Consider the following 17,878-nt stretch of genomic DNA (forward strand, 5'->3'; position numbering starts at 1 on the left):
AGTCTCCCGGGCCAGGCGCCTCACCAAAGGGCTCAGTGTCTGGCCCCGTTTTCGGCCGGTCCTCAGGCCCTGCCCGATACTTTCAGCGTGGCCTGGCTCCCAGGGAATCGCGGAGATGCCAGGTAGCTTCCCTAGGAGCCACCTGCACAGAGCAACCCGCCCTGCGCTGCTGGGAGCCGACGCGCCAGCTGGGCAGGCGGGACCCTCGGGTGCCCAGGCGGGGATGTCCGGTCCGGCTCGGCCCGGACACACCCTAGGGCGGGGCCTGCGTGCCGCGTGGAGGGGCGGAGCCGCTCCGGGCCAATGGGAGGCCGCGGGACCGGGAGTTTGTTGGGTGGTTACAAGAAAGTTACACAAGGCTCGAAGCTGCCGCTGCCAGGGGCGTCCCGGCGCGGGGAAGGAGCCTTGGCCCCCAGGCGGCCCCCGCACCAGCCTCCCGCCTCGGCCCGAGCCCGGCGGCGGCCCCCCCATGGGGCTGAGCCCGGGGCTCCTGCTCATCGGCGGCTCCTTCGCGGCGTTCCGGCTGCTGAACCGCGGGCTGGAGCGGCTGGTGCCTCCGCCGCGCCCCGCGCTCCGCAACCGCTGGAAGTGGCGAAACATCTGGACCTCGTTCGCGCACAGCCTGCTGAGCGGCGCCGGGGCGCTGCTGGGGTGAGGGGCCGGGGCGCTGCTGGGGCGCGGCTGCTGGGCTGCGGGGGGCTGGGGTGAGGGGCCGGGGCGCTGCTGGGGGGGGGGTGGCTGGGTGCTGCTGGGCTGCGGGAGGCCGGGTGCTGCTGGGGTGAGGGGCCGGGGTGAGGGGCCGGGGCGCTGCTGGAGTGAGGGGCCTGGGGGGGGCGGGCTGGGGCGCGGCTGCTGCGCTGCGGGGGGCTGGGGTGAGGGGCCGGGGCGGGCTGGGTGCTGGGTGCTGCTGGGCTGCGGGAGGCCGGGTGCTGCTGGGGTGAGGGGCTGGGTGCTGCTGGGGGGCGGGCCGGGGTGAGGGGCTGGGTGCTACTGGGGTGAGGGGCCGGGTGCTGCTGGGGTGAGGGGCCACCAGGGCCGCCCAGAGGATTCAGGGGCCCTGGGACAAAGCGATTTCGGGGGCCCCTTCCATAAGAAAAGTTGCAGTACTATAGAATACTAGTGTCAGCGGGGAGCCGTGTTAGTCTGGATCTGTACAAGCAGCAGAGTCCGGTGGCACCTTATAGACTAACAGACGTTTTGCAGCATGAGCTTTCGTGGGTGAATCCCCACTTCGTCGGATGCTCATGCTCCAATACATCTGTTAGTCATAAGGTGCCACCGGACTCTTTTCAGCTTTTACAGAACACTGTATTATCATGGGGGGCCCCTGCAGGGCCTGGGGCAAATTGCCCCACTTGCCCCCCCCGGGCAGCGCTGGGGGCCAGGGCAGCTGGGGGGCTGGGGCGGGTGGCAGGCATGGGCCGAGGGGTGTCGCTGGGGCCGGGCTCGGCTCTTACCCTGCGCTCTCTTGCCCGGCAGGTTCTATCTCCACCCGCAGATGGCGGAGGACCTGATCGGAACTCACTCCCCGGCTGCACACAGCCTGGTCTCAGTATCTATAGGTGAGCAAGTCTCCGCAGCATCCCGCACCTGCTCTGGCCTGGCTTTGGGCAGCCCCGCTAACTCTCTGCGGCGTGTTTCGGTGGCTCTTCTTTCGGGTGCCAGCCTGGAGCAGGGGGCACCGGCTGGGGCAAAGCCCTGGCACAGGGAGACTTTCCAGGCTTGCCTGGTGCGGCATGGGGAGTGCTGAGACCACTGGGCTGGAGCAAGGCAAGCCCCGCCGGCTGGATGGGAATCTGAAGACCATTTCTGGGGGAGGGGGCTGGCTGAGTGGCCCCACAGCAAAACAGGTGTTCAGGTGCCAACTTGAAAGCTCATTCCAAGAGAGTCCCCACCCTGTGCTGGAACATGGCCTCGGAGCAGGTTGTGTCCAGGCTGCTGCAGGAGCTGGGGGTCTTGGGGAAGGCCAGCCCTGGCTGCAAGCTTGTGTACAGGCTTTAACTGTCTGGATAGATCTTTCTTCCTTGGAGGGCAAAGTCCCTTGGACTGGCCCAGAGCAATTCTTGCTGGGGTGTGCAGGCGGGAGCTGCGAACAGAGCATGTCTTCCACCCTAAGAAGTTGTGATTGTTTGGCCTGAAAGTTCCTCTTTTGTCCTCAGGTCCAGTGTTCTCTGACTTGTAACTGATCTGTTTTTCTTTTCACTGGTGAGGTCCCAACAGCCCCTGAATCTCTGGGGACAGAAAAGTAAATGCAGCCTTGCCTGGTACTGGGCCACCCTGGTCTGGTGATGTCTCTTTCTTGCTCTAGGCGTATGATCACCCTAAGCCAACAATGGCCCCATTCTCAGCAGGGACAGTGAGTTCCTTCTGCCAATCCATCCCCACTGTTCCCTCCCCCATGAGGTGAGGTAGTGGCAGCACTGCTCGTTATTCCCTGCGTTTAGTGCAGAACCTGTGGAACGCATGTTAACAGGCTGGGCAGCTCCCATCTGCTAACCACAAGACCCAGAACATTGTCCGAATAGCTACTACCAAAGCATTGCACCTTAAAGAACTAGAGACAAAAGTTACTGACTCCAGACTGGGTAGAGACCCTAGGCACGAAGCCTCAACCCTGATTGCTGCCCTTCTTTATATGAGGGTAGTGGCCAGGGGTGGGGAGTTGTCCAGCGGTTCCATTAGCTAGCGTCTTTAATTGAGGCGAAGGGTGCCTGTAGTAAATGTGGGGAGAGAGTGGGGGGGCAGCTTTGATGCCCTGCTAGGTTGTAAGGTCTCACCAGGGCTGCTGCTGTCTGTGTTTTCAGACTGTGGGGAGCTGGGGCAGCTTTGAACTGATGATGCAGGGTGTGTGTGGGTGGGAGGGTGGGTGTGGTGAAAGGGGCACTGAGTGCACAACTTGGTTCTGATCCTGGACTTTTGGACTCCTGCTTTGGCCTTGGAGTCACTTCACCTCTCGGTCATCTCCTCACCCACAAAGGAAGCTAACACAGACCTTGTGTAGGGGTGGAGAGGACTGAGGTTGCAACTTGCTCAGTATTACAGTGTCTGATGTTTTTGGAGTGGGTGAGGTGTCAAAGTGCCATTGATGCCCAGATTGAGGTTCCTGGGGTCCAAGCTTGGTGGCAAGGCCTGCAGGGTCACAGTGTGTTGGGGCTCCACACTCAGATTCTGCTCACACTTTCTAATGGGGGGTCGTCCTTGGAGTCGAACGGGGACATTCACGTGGCTATGGGTCCTCCTGTCTTCTCCTGCTGCGCTGTTACGTTAACCCCGCAGTTCATACTAACAATCTTTTGCTGGGTGGGGAGGGATTGTGTATCGGGGTGTCTAGTTCTCATCTGCCTGCCCCCAAAGGCTGGTAATTCCAGATGCGCAGAATTACTTGTATGAAAATTACTTGGGACACTCCTCCCCCAAAACACCCAGCTGGGATGGGACCCTGGTGTCTCCTTTCCCTGCCCCTTCAGGAGGTTCTGCTGAAACTGACTGTTCTCCTGCAAGAGAGTGTCATATACTTCTATTCATAAACCCTTGGGGATAGGGAGGGACTGTGACAGACAGGCAATGGAAGCTATGGCCCAGGGAATAGAGAAGGATGATAGGTGTCTAGCACTACAGGTCCCATTTTTCATCGGTCCTTAGGCACTGTCAGACACAGTACTCCAGTTGAGGCCTAATCAGAGCATAGTAGAACGGAAGAATTGCTTCTCATGTCTTGCTTACAATACTCCTGCTAATACATCCCAAAATGATGTTTGCTTTTTTTTGCAATGGCGTTACACTGTTGACTCATATTTAGCTTGTGATGCACTATGACACCCAAATCCCTTTATGCAGTACTCCTTCCTAGTCAGTCATTTCCCATTTTGTATGTGTGCAACTGATTGTGCCTTCCTAAGTGGAGTACTTTGCATTTGTCCTTATTGAATTTCATCCTATTTTCTTCAGACCATTTCTCCAGTTTGTCCAGATCATTTTGAATTGTAATCCTATCCTCCAAAGCACTTGCAATCCCTCCCAGCTTGGTATCGTCCACAAACTTTGACTGGCTACGTGTCTAAAAGGTAAGTGGCACTGAGTTGCTGTGGAGATTCTTGGTGATGGGAACTCTCTTCTTTCACAGGATATTTTCTCCAAGATTTTGTGGATATGTTGTGTAATCAGAAGTTTCACCAGTCCTGGGAGCTGCTTTTCCATCACTCGGTGGTGAGTCTCCACTTGTCACTATGGGAAGGAGTTCAGGGTGCATGGCCTTACTATTCTGAAGTAGGCTGGCAGGGACTGGACATCTGACCAGTTCACTGAGGCAGAGCCTGATCCCCATCGGCCTCTTGTGGACATTTCTGGAGGCCTGGAGGGAGCTGTGTTCAGCTCCTGCTTCTGCTGGAATATGTTAGTTTAGTTCTATCTGGTGCAAAATGTCTACACTTGGCTTCATTACTCTTGAAACTAGGCATGACACGCCTGGATCCTTATGGCTGGAGATGATCAGGGTAATTACAATTGCTGTCCCCTGGGCTAGGGCTTCTCCTCACTCTGGGCTAACAGCAGCCTTGAGGAACAGGATGGGGGAGGAGGGGTGCCCCCATTATGTTCTAAAATATGTGCCCCTGAATTCCACCTCTGCCCGGGGGAAGTGAGAGAATATGCAGAGCCCTCTCACACGTTCTGCTGAGTTGGGCAGGGTAGAAGGGGGGGCGTGTAAACTTGAGGGGGTGGGAGAGGGAGACAGTAGCGGGACAGATGAAATAGTGAGATGAAGTGAGGAGAAAGGAAGGACTGAAGAGTAATGAAGAGTAAAGAGATGTGCCAGTCTCACTCCTCCAGCTATTAACTATCAATGGGCCAATAAGCAGGGTGGTGAATGTGCCCCTCAGGTCCTCAATCAGCAGAGAGAAGAATATCCAAGGGAAAAGGGGACAGGAAAACTCAACTGACAGTAGGAAGTGTTCCCTGGGAAGGGAGGGGCAGAGGCCTCAGGCCACCCAGAGAAAGGGCAGGGAGGGAAGGGGGAAGGCAAGAGAAGGAAGAACAAAAGTGAGGGACACACGTGACAGTCACTTTCTTACTGTGAGTCTCCCCCCCCCCCGGTACTAAAGCTTATGACGCTAATTTTGATGTGCGCGTGAGTCTGTCATCTGTGCGCATTCTGCATTTCTCTCACCCAAGTCCCACTCCCTCTGGTAAAACTGGGGGTGCTCTAGTGCTGGGGAGCAGCCCCTTCTGGTCACAGAAGGAGCCTAGGGTGATGTCTGGTGGTGTCTTGGCAGCACTGGGCTGGGGACTATCCCATGGGGTGGAGAAAGTAGAAGCCTGGAAGCCTGTTCTCATTGCAGACTCCCAGGCTGAGGCTGTTTCATAACTAATAAATCCAGCGTTATACAAACAGTGACCTATGCATTCTGCTAGGATGGGAGGCAGCCCATCCCATCCCATATCTGCTTCACACAACTTGAATCTCTGCCAAGAGAGGTAATTGCACCAGTTCCCGCCACGTACTTTTCCTGGAATCTCAGTTCTTCACCTCTGCATGAGTTCAGGTTCCTAGTGTGGGGGACTTGGCTTTTTCCATTAGGCGCACTGATCTCCCTAGGCACAGGCACTTGGTAAAGGGGCTTGGGGTGTCTGTGAGCTGACATGCTCCAGCATGTGAACTGCAGAACAAAACCCAAACAACTTGCTTGCCCCTCATCAGCTGTCCCCCAACATCTCTCCCACACCAGTCCCTCCCTGCACTGGCTATGGGCTCAGGCTGTGCCCAGAACACAGAAGAGCCAATCAAACCTGCACTCAGGGCTTAAATTCAGCAGGAGCTGTCCAGAGTGGAGCTCCGGTAAATATTTTCAAACGTTGGCTCCAGCTTGGTGCTATTGCGGTTCTCAGTTGAGGGTCCATGGCCCTCTGGGGGGGCGCAAGTCAGTTTCAGGGGGGTTATGGGGCCTCAGGGCGCCCCCTGTGGAGCTGAAGCCCTGAGCCCCATGATGCCCCCTGTGGAGAATGGGGGGAGAGGGGGCATGGTGGACTATGGGAAATACTCTGAGAATTTAAGCCCTGGCTGGACTCCCTACCCAGTAGTAGGGGAGAGAATAGAGAGGTAAATGCAGAGGCTAGTGGGGAGCTCCAGTGAGGGTGAACCAGGCCCCAGGTAGTAACTCCGTACCATGGTGCCTGCCTGGCTGTTTGGGGCCTCGGTCCCTAATGACTGTAGTGGGAGGGTGCTGGGGAATGGACTGAATAAGAGCTCACAAGGGTGCAGGGTAGGAGCAGGAGTATCTGGTAGGGGGCAGGGGGTGGCAGGCAGATCTGAGAGAGGTGCTGTGCTGGAACCTATGAGAGGAGCTTGGGGGACTCCAGAGGGTGAGGGTGGTTTGGTGCAGTGGTTAGACCTGCTTCTCTGGGACCTGCCTGCTGTGTCATCTGGGCTTGCTGCTGGGTGGGTCAAAAGGTCATTGCAATAATACACCTAATTCAGGCCAAGCCAGGGAGCTTAACCGGCAGGAAGCAAATAATCTCATTAAAGAGCCAGTGCAGAGGGCAGCATTAATGGACTAAATGACAGGTAGGGGCCCTAACTCTCTCTCAGGCACACAGATCTCTCTTCCCTATGACCTCTGGAGGGAGCAAGGAGCATGAAATCCTTCCTACTTCTCCACCCTTGCAGCTGCTCATCCCAGTCCCCTGGGGAAGAGCGCAGTGCCCGGTCTTCCTCTTTCTATTGGGCATCTCTTGCTTGTGTGACTTGCGCCTGGCATTTCCTTCCGTGAGTGGCTGTAACTTTTCAGTGAGGTGGGTGCAGGGCTGTTCGCAGTGCACCAAACGTCCTTAATCCCTTGAGAGAGTGAGTCCGTCATGGGGACATGGAGGGGTGGAGGGAACTCCCTGAGCTCCTCTGTGTGCTGCTTAGTTCTCCAACTAGCTGCAGTCCTGGGATATGAGTTTTCCCTTCTCATCTTGCTGCTCAGCTGTTTTTCCTATTTGCTGAGTGCTAGGAAATTCCTGTTGGAGTGGGGCCAACTTTCCCTGCTTGGGGCCCAAACAACGTTCCCCAGGGCTAGGTCTCTGGCTGCAGTAGCTGCTCCTGCTGTTCCTTTCTCCTCTTCCGTATTGAGCACCTCGGTTTGCCCTTCCTCACCCGCTTGTGCAGCTTACAGCAGAAGAGGTTGTCCAGCACTGTACAAAGCGATGGGATGATACCAGCAGGCTATTGACTTGACTTAATGGAAATGGGATGGAAAAGTAATGGGAATCAGGGTCCTGCAGGGTTTACAGCGTGAGAACAGAGCTTCTAAGCCCTGCAGGAGGGCTGTCGTAGGGGTCCCTTATTGGGCAGTGGGGGCAGGTGGTATTTTGGGGTCCCTGGATGTCTCTCTTTAAAAAACAAGCAATCTTCCAGGAGTCCAGGGGCTGGTTAGACCCTTGACAAATCTTGCATTTTAAGAGTTTACAAAAGTAAAATTTCGCTGCAGTTTCAGTCTTTTGCACTGATTTATACTCACCAAATTGCTGCTGTTCCACTGCTTAGCAGTGGATAACTTTGTACATGTTTTGGCCTTTCTGACAATGATTTGGGGCCCCTGGAAGATAGTTGGGAAAGGCAAATGTCCCCTTTGCTCCTGGTAGCGCCAGGCCTGCCAGCAGGCAAGAGAGACTTTGGGGGGTGTAGTCCTGCATGGCAGCCACTGCCTCTTTCGCCCACATCAGTCCCACTTTGTTGAGTGTGGTGTCCGAGAACTAGTCTCTGACAGGTAACTTCACCATTTCCCTGCTCTGGGGCTGAAGATCAGACTGCTGACTAACCCTCTTCTCTCTCTTTCTCTCTGTCATTCAGGTGATTATCTGCTTTAGCTTGACAGTGCTGGTTCATCAATATATTGGATTCGCTCTTGTGGCTTTGCTTGTAGAGATTAACTCCATCTTCCTGCACCTGCGACAGATTCTGCTAATGGCCAACCTGGTGCACAGCACCTGTTACCGCCTCAACAGCATCATAAATCTGGGCACCTACATAGTGTTTCGCATCACGACACTGGCCTGGATGACACGCTGGCTGGTCCTAAACCGTGAGAACATACCGCTGGCAACATATACTGTGGGCACAGTGGGCATGGCCATCATGACACCCATGAACATCATCCTCTTCTACCGCTTACTGCGCAGTGACTTCCTCAAGTCCAGCCGGGAGGCGTGGCGGGAGAAGGAGAAATAGTCCTGCCCCCATTGCCCTGCAGGCTGTCCAGGAAATCAGCAGCCCAGGGGTCAGAGAGGAGGGACTGCAGCCAGCGGAGAGTAAGCACTGATGTGGACAGGAGTGTGTCAGTGTCTTGTTTGAAGGAATGGAGGACAACTACAGTCCTCTCAAGATGAGATTCCTGGGCTTTCCTGGGGGTTGCAGTTGCTTTATAACACCACCTGACAGCTGTGGGGAGACTGAGTGGACATGGCAGGGAAGGAAGGCCTTTCCAGGCCAGAATTCAGGGCTTTGTTTCCTCTCTGCACTCTCTGCTGGGATGATCGGTTGACGGGTGGCTGCTTGAGGGAGCTCTGAAGAGGATTCTGCAGCAGCATGGGGCCGTGGCTTAGATGAGGAGAGGGTTGTCCTTCTCACAGTACTGATGTGTGAACTTAGAAAATCATCTTAGCTTTTTGAAACACCTTGTCTCTGCGCAGCTGGGCTGGAAATCCTCAGGGCCTTCCAGGTACCTGCATGGTCTATGTCACCATAATTCATAAGAGTTAAAGGTATCAAAACAATTTCTCCCAAGCCCCACGCTGTGTGTGAAATCTCACTGAGGGAGTGCTAAGCTGAATGTCTACAGTTTGCATATGGCTCCTAACCTGTGAGGGCTGTGGTCTCCTTTCTTGCAGGCCTGAGTGGCACAGTCCAATTCCAGCCCTTGTGATAGTTCTCTTCTGCACTTATGAGCCCCCCCCCCCCTTAGGGACTGACAGGTTAATTGTCCCAGGGGAACATAGTTGTGATGGAAGGTCGTGGTAATGGGGTGAGACATGAACTCTTGGGTAGGTTGAGCCAATCCATGGGAGTGTTGGCTATCCGGACAGAAAGCTTTAATTGGATGCTTTTCGGAAGGGAGCTAGTGCAGAGCAAAGGGGTGAGGTTGCGGGAGCTCTATCAGGATTTGCAGTTTCATTCCTAGATGTAATAAGTTTCAGTAATTGAGTCTGAATCACTGACCTGGTCTGTGTCTAAGAGGATGATGTGGAATCTTCTGACCAGCTGCAGAGGGGACGTGGATGTCTTGCAGATGTGGCTTTTTTGGGCATCTAAAAGGAGTAAAGAGTCCAGCAGGTTCTGGAGGCTGTGAACCCACTTAACAATCTGTGGGCAGATGTCTGCACCCTTCTGGGCTCCTGTCTTGGAGCAACCTTTGCCATGAGGACAAGGACAGGAGGAAAGTGAGCAAAAGAAGTGATTTGGACTTCTTGAACCTCAGAGAAAAGTTGGTGTGCTATGGACTCCATACTGTGGAGTTGTCATGGACCCCTCCCAGCCCTAGCATCCTGCCCCACATGCTCCTGCCACGCTTGCTTTGACTGACTTTGAGTTGTGGGGGAGAGGAGGGAGGTGGAGTCTGGCAGGACTCTAAAGTTTTTCCTGTTTAAGTTTTTAAACCCTTTTTACATCCTTGTTCATCAGACTCTCAGGAGACACAGCAGCCCTCTGGTCAGCCTCCCAGACCCTGGTAAAATCTTGACAGGGCTAGATGTCCCCTGGGGCAGAACTCCACTCCCCCGGGTCCCAAGTGTGGCAGTGGTTTTCTGTCTCTGTAGTTTTCTGACCAAACCCCGTCTCTGACCAAGTCCCTGTATAAAAGGGGGAGTTCTCCAGCCCAGGCTCATGTGTACCAGCTCTGAGAAATCTGTTAGGCTCAGCAGCAGTCCCGGTTTGAATGGGCTCACAACCAGGGGCGGCTCTAGACATTTCGCCGCCCCAAGCACGGCGGCATGCCGTGGGGGGCGTTCTGCCAGTCGCCGGTCCCGCGGCTCCGGTGGACCTCCCGCAGACGTGCCTACGGAAGCCGCGGGACCAGCGGACCCTCCACAGGCACACCTGCGGGAGGTCCACCGGAGCCGCGGAACCAGCGGACCCTCCGCAGGCAAGCCGCCGAAGGCGGCCTGCCTGCCGCCCTCCCGGCGACTGGCAGAGCGACCCCCGCGGCATGCCACCCCAAGCATGCACTTGGCGTGCTGGGGCCTGGAGCCACCCCTGCTCACAACCATTCTCCTTTCACTTGAAATCCCTTGTTTGGTTTTGATGCTGCAGGGGGACAGTCTGAAACAACTGGCTAAGAAATGCTGAGACTGAGATGCCCATCGTCTAGGAAGGCGTGTGGAATTTCAGCAGGTTAAAAGGCAGCAAATTCTGGGGAATCCAGGTATATTCCTCTCCATGGTGGGGAGAAGACAAACTGTGTGGGAGCAGCCAGCAGTTGGGAGCTGGGGTGTGGCCAGACCTGCATATGTTTCCATTTGTTCTTCAGGCTGGAAAGTGCAGCAAAGCCTGCAGGTAAGAATCTGGAGTTTAGGGTTTTGGTTTGTCACCAGTAGGAAAACTTCTCAGCAGATAATCTTACCCCACTGGGTATGTGAGCCTGTGGCACTTGGTGTCACCATAAGTCATATGTTGTGTCCAGTTCCCATTTACAGCACCCATGGCAGAGATGGCAGCCAGCCCTTTCTCCTTGGGTTAACCCTGTCTGTGTCCAGTTCTGTACAGCAAGCGAACTCTGCTCTAGCTGCTGAGTGATTGAGTTGAATTACCATAGCACCTAGGAGCCCCAGTCGTGGAGCAGGACCCCACCGTGCTAGGTGCTGTGCAAACACAGAACAAAAAGAGGTGCTTGCCCCAAAGAGGTTCCAATCTAAGTACCAGTGAAGACTGAGTTAGCCTTTGCGTTCTGGCCGAGCGTGCTGCTCAGATGCAGAGCCACAGGTTTAGATGGGCCTACAGCCTGGATTGAGTTCTGTTCTAAACTGTATTTTGTTGCCCTTCAGGGCAGCATGCTGCCTCTTCTCTCCTCCAATCTGACTTCCCCACTTCACTGCACTGGAACTCCTCTCCCAAGTCCTTCATGACGACACCTCAGGCCAGTGGCCTGACACAGATGATCGTTCCTTCCTGGGCGTCTGCAGATCAGTGCTCTTCTGAGTGATCCTTCATCATGTCCTCCCCTTCCCCTATGGCAGAGCTGCTCAGAGGTTTTTGCTTGGCCCTGTAACCTGGCTTCCTGTATTTCCCAGTTGTAATCACTCCAAAGACTGCCATCAGTGGCAACTGAGAATCATTTGCTATCCTGCTGTCCAGCCACATCTTCTTTCAATATGGCTTCCTTTCTTCTACATGTAGCTCAAGTGTCATCACCGCTCATCTCCTGCTTACATATCTGCTCTCCTTCCTCACCTCCCACCCCCTGCCGCTGTGCCCTTTGGACTAATCTAACCACTCCCTTTCTCTCCATCCCTTTCCCAACCATGGGTTGAATGGGGCCAGTTCATCAAGCTGGTGTGGTGTTTGTGAATGTGAACTGAATGTAGTGATGTCTGAGTCTGCAGACAGTCTGGAGCCGCACGTCAGAGAGGTGTGAACTGCCTTCTTTTTTTGGTGCTGTTTTAGCTCTAAAACTGACCAATAATTTAAATGCCAAAACGTAACTTTAATTTCTGATCAGCACATGTAAGAAAGGAGGAGGACGGTCACAGTATGAAGATCTGTGCAATCGGTTGTGAGTGACAGCTTAGCTTGGTTTCACAGGAGGGAGCTTGGGATGTGCCTAGAGCTGAGGAGACTGCAACCCCTTGTTTTTTGTATCTGATCCCTGGAGCCACCAAGCTGTAAAGCAGTGCTGAGCCCAGCAGAGCATGTATAATCACTTTCAATGTCTGTGCAGTCTGGGAGTGATCTCAGTTTGGTCCCCAAGTGGGTGACACTTGGAAGGAAACAGTGAAACTCTTCCCCAATTCAGCCCTTGCTCCTGACTGTGCCTTTCATACTATCTCACATGCCTGCCTTCAGTCCTTACAATCCTGTTATGTGATGCATTCTACTCACTTATTAGTCTTTCTATAGTAATTTGTTCTGTATTCTCCCAATCTCTGCAGAATGTAATTTTGTTGAGTCGGATACTTGTTTGTTACCTCCCTTTAATCATGTGGCATTGTTTACTCACAACATTCTGTGCTCTGGCTAGATCCCTGTATAGACTAAAGGGATCCCACCATCTCCCCTGGCAGAGCACCCAGGATTTCTCGAGGGTACCTCAAATGTAGGGACACATGGAATCAGGAAGTCTCTGTAACCCTCTGATGGACACTGGGGAAACCAGATACTGTGATATTTTGAGAGATTAATCTAATAAGTGCGCACAGATCACCTACAATGGGAATGCTAAGGAGTGGGGGATGTGATGGATTTTCAGTTTGGTATGTGGCCAGTTGCTGCCTACAAGCAGACTCTGATGCTATTCAGTCCTGCTCCAAGTTGACAGTCCTGGGATGAAGAGCTACAGGGATGGGGACTCCTGGTCCCAGTGAGAGGGATAACAGGGCATTGGGACCTGTAAGAACCAGGATTGGGATTGTGACGATCGCCAGCTCTAGAGGGAGAGCAGGGGCCAACCTTGCTTTCACTGCCTCATACCTTCTGATTCATTCAGAAACACTGGCTTCACACATGCTTCCAAGGTTCCTCTGTTGTACTGTATGTTAAAGACTGACGTCCTGATCTGGTGAGATGCTGAATGACCTGAATTCCCATTCCCTTGAGCACCTCCCTAATTTGCTCAGCACCTTGCGTGCTGAGGACCTGCTGCTAAGAAGGTTGTCACAGTGTTTTGTGGGCTTAAGAAATATTAATCTTATTTGTCTTTTGTAACAGGCCATGGGTGTGGCAAGATAATATATTTAAAATAACTGTAAAACAGGTGTGTGGTGCTTGTGTTCTCAGTGAGCCTGGGGGATAATTCCAGTGTTTGTTTGCTATAAAATGATTAATGCTAATGCCAGGCCTATGAACTATTCTGCTGCATTTGGAGCGGTGTGGGAAGTGTGACCCTTGTACTGTAACCACAATTTCTAGAAGTACCTGACTCTGAGAGGTGTGGTTTTATGGGCAAGTCCCATTGCGCCTGGGCACTCTGCATGGGCCTGGCTGCTCTCTGGGGTGCAATACTGTATGTTCCACAGGGGCTGGCTATCAAGAGCAGTTTTATGGAGATGGGTGTGGTTCTGGCAAGTAGTTTTTTTTTTTCCCTGCATATGTTTTGTGGGGTTCTGGCTCTGGTAGGTACCGTTGCACATGAGTGTTCTGTATGGGACATTTCTGGGAGGAACTGTTGCATGCATCCATCTTGTGGGATCTGCCTCTGGGTTGTGCCAAGACTCTTATGCCCTCTTGGTGAATGCTGGGAGACAGATCCAGCCCCCTTTTGTTTATGGGAAATAATTGAGCCAAAAAGGTTTTGGTTCCCTGCAGCCCCTGTCTTGTTCACAATGCAGCATCTTCCTCCCCTAGCATCATCCCCCAGTTTCCACATGCAAAATCATTCTTACACACTGGCCTATGGGATTATAGCACCAGAGGCAGCAGCACCATACAGGAGTGTTCAGGAAACTTTCTAAGCACCCAGGGCCCTGGGAGTTTTTTTAGCAGCTAGATTAAAGTGACAACCCCTACCCCTCACAGGTGTACCTTGCGTGTTACCTTCAGGCTTTATTATTCCAACCGACAGGCTGCATTTAGGTCTACCTCTAAAGGTCTTGTTGGTGCCCCCAAAGGCTCCAGCTTGCAGCCACCTGCCTGTTTACTGGGTTGGCCAGTACTCCTTTGTTCTTCATGCAGCTGCTTGACTGTTGGGTGAAAATAATTCAGAAAGCCCAACTTCTGTTTGGGCTACTCCGTCAAGTAGGAAACTGTCTGATTCATCCTGGCTTACTGTCCTAAGGCTGAAACTCTCAATGGGATGGGAGATGGGGTCCAGTCTCAGGGATGGGTTTCCTGCCTCTGATGTTTGCATCCATAATGAACATATCAGTGCAAACCAGTGATGATGAGAGGGCAGCTGCTCTGAGGGGCACTGACTGCCTTTACATACCAACGGATGGGGTCTAAATTAGCTGTTACTGCTCAAGAAAGAGATCTTGGAGTCACTGTGGATAGTTCTCTGAAAGCATCTGCTCAGGGGGCAGCATCAGTCAAAAAAGCTAAGAGAATGTTAGGAGCCATTAAGAAAGGCACAGATAATAAGACACAAAATACCATAATCCTGCTGTATAAATCCATCGTACGCTCACATTTTGGATACGGTGTGCAGTTCTGGTCACCCCATCTCAAAAGAGATCCTTTTGTTTGTTTCAAATAATGTAAGTACTTCACACACTGCACAGTCAACTTGTGGAGCTTTTGCCAGGGGTGTTGTGAAGGGCAAAAGTACAACTGGGTTCAAAACACAATTAGCTAAGTTCATGGAGAATGGATCCATTAATAGCTGTTAGCCACAATGGTCGTGGATGCAACTGCATGCCCTGGGTTTCCCTAAACTGCTGACTGCCAGAAATGAGGACTGGACAGTAAGGGATGGATCACTCCATAATTGTCCTGTTCTGCTCATTCTCTCTGAAGCATCTAGCAGCAGCCACAGTGGGAAGACAGGAGCTGGGGCGAGATGGACCATGGTCTGACCCAGTAGGATTTCTGTTGTTAAGAGCAGGGCAGTCTGAGTCCCAGCGCTAGGGATGGTGAGCGGGCAGGGGTAGGCAAACACATGGGGGAATAGAAATTTTAGGCCTGGCCCTGAATGCTCACAAAATTGGGGTTGGGATACTGGAGGGGGTGTGGGCGCTGGAATGGGGCTGGGGATGAGCAGTTTGCGGTGTAGGAGGGTACTGTGGGCTGGTGCCGAGGGGTTTGGAGGGCGGGAGGGGGATCATGGCTGGGGAAGGTGTGCAGGAAGGCGTGCAGGTTCTGGCTGGGGGTGTGGGCTCTGGGGTGGGGATGAGAGGTTTGGGGTGTAGGATCCCAGGCTGGGATCAAGGGGCTTGGAGAGCAGGAGGGGGATTAGGGCTAAGGCAAGGGGTTGGGGCATGGGGAGAGGCTCAGGGGTGCAGGCTCCGAGAAGGAGTGGCTTGTTCCTTCTCTGTCTCCTACACGAAGGCACAGCCAGGCAGCTCTGCACGCAGGCCCATCCGCAGGCACCACCTCTGCAGCTCCCATTGGAGCATGTAGGAGCCAGAGTGGGGCCATGCTGCAGCTTCCTGGAGCCACATGGCACGACCCTGACCCTGCACCCCGGCTGGAGATCCTAGGGCTGGCTTTAGGCACTGCAGGGCCTGATTCAAAAGAGCTGCCGCCGAAGACAGCGGTGGGCCTTCGGCGGCATGTCAGCAGAGGGTCCTTAGTGGTGCGGGGCCTGATTCGGGCGAATTGGGTTGAATCGCCCTAAAGCCAGCCCTGGGAGAGCCAGACTATGGCCAAGTTGTGTGGTGCAACTCGTGGGCCGGCTTCAAATGGCTCGTGGCCTGGATCCGGCCCGTGGGCCGTAGTTTGCCCACCCCTGGGATGGGGGCTTGGCTATAAGTGGGAGAGGGGATGGCACTGAAGGCTTCTGACATCCCTTAGGAGCCTGGCAGCCTCCTCCCATAGATGAGGCAATGGGGGGGTCGTAGATAGGGTGGCCCCACCCCCCAATCCCGCATGAGCAGCAGCCAAACAACAAAGAGGCGCCATCTGCTGCACCATCGTTAGGATCCCGAGTTAACGCCTCCGGGGGGCAGGGGAAGCGGCCAGGCACGCATGAAGGGGCGTGGCCAAAAGGGGGCGTGGCTCTACGCGAGCTGGTGGGGATCTCCGACCGGAAGAATATCCGCGCGCCTGACCCAGCTAGTCCCACCCTTTCCGGTGACTTGCCCGCCTCCTAGCCGCTTAGCAAATTCTGATAGGCTGCGGAGCCTATCCGTCCCCAGCCCGAGAGCTGATTGGTCAGTGTGCTCTGTTATGTCCCGCCCCCCTGAGCCCATCCGGGTCCCTGGAGCGCGGCGGCGACGATCCAGAGCCGCCATTGCGGGCGGAAGCGAGAGAGGCCGCGGGGGAGCCGGGGCGAGACACAAGAGCCTGAAAGGAGAGAGGTCCGCTAGGGGAGGGGGGTGCGTGGGGAGCAGAAGGGGGGAGCGGGATTTGTCCCCGGGGGGGGCGCGTGGGGAGCAGAAGGGGGGAGCGGGATTTGTCCCCGGGGGGGGCGCGTGGGGAGCAGAAGGGGGGAGCGGGATTTGTCCCCGGGGGGGGCGCGTGGGGAGCAGAAGGGGGGAGCGGGATTTGTCCCCGGGGGGGGCGCGTGGGGAGCAGAAGGGGGGAGTGGGATTTGTCCCCGGGGGGAGCGGGGTGTAGGAGCGGGGTGTTTTTCTGTGGCAGACCCTGACCTGAGCCTGCCTTCCTTCCTCTCTCTGGTCCCTAGCCTGCCTCTCCATGGCTGCAGTGTTTCCCTACCGTGGGGGCTTGCCCCCGGTGCCCAGTCCCTTGGCTCCGCTGCCTGACTACATGTCTGAAGAGAAGCTGCAGGAGAAAGGTGCAAGAGCTATTGAAATTTGTCACAGCAGGGCCTTTGTGGGGTTGGGGTGTGTGCGTGCACACAGTCCTGGCAGCCATGACCGAGAAGTCCTAGGTCCTTGTACCAACCATCCAAAGGCCAGGTAGCCTCTGTGCCCCTATGAGAATTCTGTATCTTTAAGTTACGTTGTCAGCCATTGTATTCTGCTCACTAAACTCTTCAATTCACTTCATTTGTGATGAATGAGTATTTGCCCTTGTTTTTATTTTGCTGGATTTTCCCCGCTATTCTATTCTATTACAACTTGTGAGAACTGCCCTAAAAAGGCTGCTGTCAGCTGCATGTATTTTAGCAGTTAGCTTAACATTGTTCAGAGTAAACAACGAAGCAACTAAAATCACAGCAGTGTGATGACCTGCACCCCTTTGCTATCAACAGCGGATATACACCAGGGCCAATATAACACAAGGCGAATGTTAATGTGAAGGCTGTGGTTGCACTGGAACAAAGAACTGCCAAACTGGATCATGTTAAGGTCCATTTGCGCCAGTGTCCTGTCTCCAGCACTACATAACTCAGAGGAAGGTGAAAGAACGCAACCGTAGGCAGGTGTGAGAGAGCCTTTTCTGATCCCTGGTAGTTAGACATGGTATAAACCCTGAAAGATGAAGCTTTTTATCCCCTACAAAACACTGTTTGCATTAACTTGCTTGCATTAACTTTTGGGCTTATGTTGGTTTGAAGTACCCGCTTATGTCTTAGTGCAATGGCTTGAGATGGACTGTGTGTGTTCTTGTCTGTGTAGCCCGCAAGTGGCAGCAGCTGCAGGCAAAGCGGTATGCCGAGAAGAGGAAATTTGGTTTTGTGGATGCCCAGAAGGAGGACATGCCCCCAGAACACGTGAGGAAAATTATCCGGGACCATGGTGACATGACTAACAGGAAGTTTCGGCATGACAAACGGGTTTATTTGGGGTGAGGAGAGCAATGAGCATCCTAATCCATGTCCAGGGAAAGGTGGGTGGTGGGTAGGGCACACATAGTACAGGTGTTGTAAGCAGTACACTACACCAATGCCACAGGTATCCACTAGTCTGTAGAGACCACTGAGAGTTATGTGACCTTCCGTGGAGAGCTTTCAGTTTTAACTGTGTGCATAGAAGAGAATGCTACAGTATGAGCTCTTGTAAAGTGCTTGGGAGATGGACTATGTGAGCTAAATAAGTATTCAGTGGAACAGAAATATAATAGTGGGAGATGGGGAGGCGATTGAGTTATTGGGTAAATGCAACTGTGCAGAATTAGCTCTTTTCTTTAATAATA

General features: G+C 53.9%; 2 protein-coding genes across 3 annotated transcripts in view; both read left to right on the forward strand.

Moving 5' to 3' along the window:
* Positions 1 to 367: 367 nt before the first annotated feature.
* TLCD2 (TLC domain containing 2) lies at positions 368 to 13,077 on the forward strand. 2 transcript variants are annotated; one of them, XR_006574441.1, is made up of 5 exons: positions 368 to 651; positions 1,480 to 1,562; positions 4,124 to 4,206; positions 7,829 to 8,696; positions 10,283 to 13,077. XR_006574441.1 is itself a non-coding variant. In XM_044994216.1 (4 exons), the coding sequence occupies exons 1-4, from the start codon at positions 470 to 472 to the stop codon at positions 8,204 to 8,206; spliced, it is 726 nt and encodes a 241-aa protein (XP_044850151.1). In that variant the 5' UTR covers positions 368 to 469; the 3' UTR covers positions 8,207 to 9,992. The 2 variants fall into 2 exon arrangements, 1 of the variants encoding a protein (XP_044850151.1); XM_044994216.1 differs by lacking the exon at positions 10,283 to 13,077 and having other exon boundaries at positions 7,829 to 9,992.
* A 2,947-nt stretch (positions 13,078 to 16,024) lies between these two features.
* The window catches only part of PRPF8 (pre-mRNA processing factor 8), a 29,132-nt gene continuing 27,278 nt past the window's right edge, over positions 16,025 to 17,878 (forward strand). The window contains exons 1-3 of the mRNA XM_044993654.1: positions 16,025 to 16,137; positions 16,464 to 16,574; positions 17,362 to 17,530. Of these exons, the coding sequence (XP_044849589.1) occupies positions 16,475 to 16,574; positions 17,362 to 17,530 (269 nt within the window). The 5' untranslated portion in view covers positions 16,025 to 16,137; positions 16,464 to 16,474. The remainder of the gene's footprint in view (positions 16,138 to 16,463; positions 16,575 to 17,361; positions 17,531 to 17,878) is intronic.

The sequence above is a fragment of the Mauremys mutica genome, chromosome 19 (genome assembly GCF_020497125.1).
Source record: "Mauremys mutica isolate MM-2020 ecotype Southern chromosome 19, ASM2049712v1, whole genome shotgun sequence".
In the NCBI taxonomy this organism is placed as follows: Eukaryota; Metazoa; Chordata; order Testudines; family Geoemydidae; genus Mauremys; species Mauremys mutica.

Bases quoted from the DNA above. Each gene is read 5' to 3' on its own strand.
- TLCD2 (XM_044994216.1), top strand. From the start codon at position 470: ATGGGGCTGAGCCCGGGGCTCCTGCTCATCGGCGGCTCCTTCGCGGCG. The intron at 1,563-4,123 runs GTGAGCAAGTCT...CTTCTTTCACAG, and splicing joins CCTGGTCTCAGTATCTATAG to GATATTTTCTCCAAGATTTT. The intron at 4,207-7,828 runs GTGAGTCTCCAC...TCTGTCATTCAG, and splicing joins TGCTTTTCCATCACTCGGTG to GTGATTATCTGCTTTAGCTT.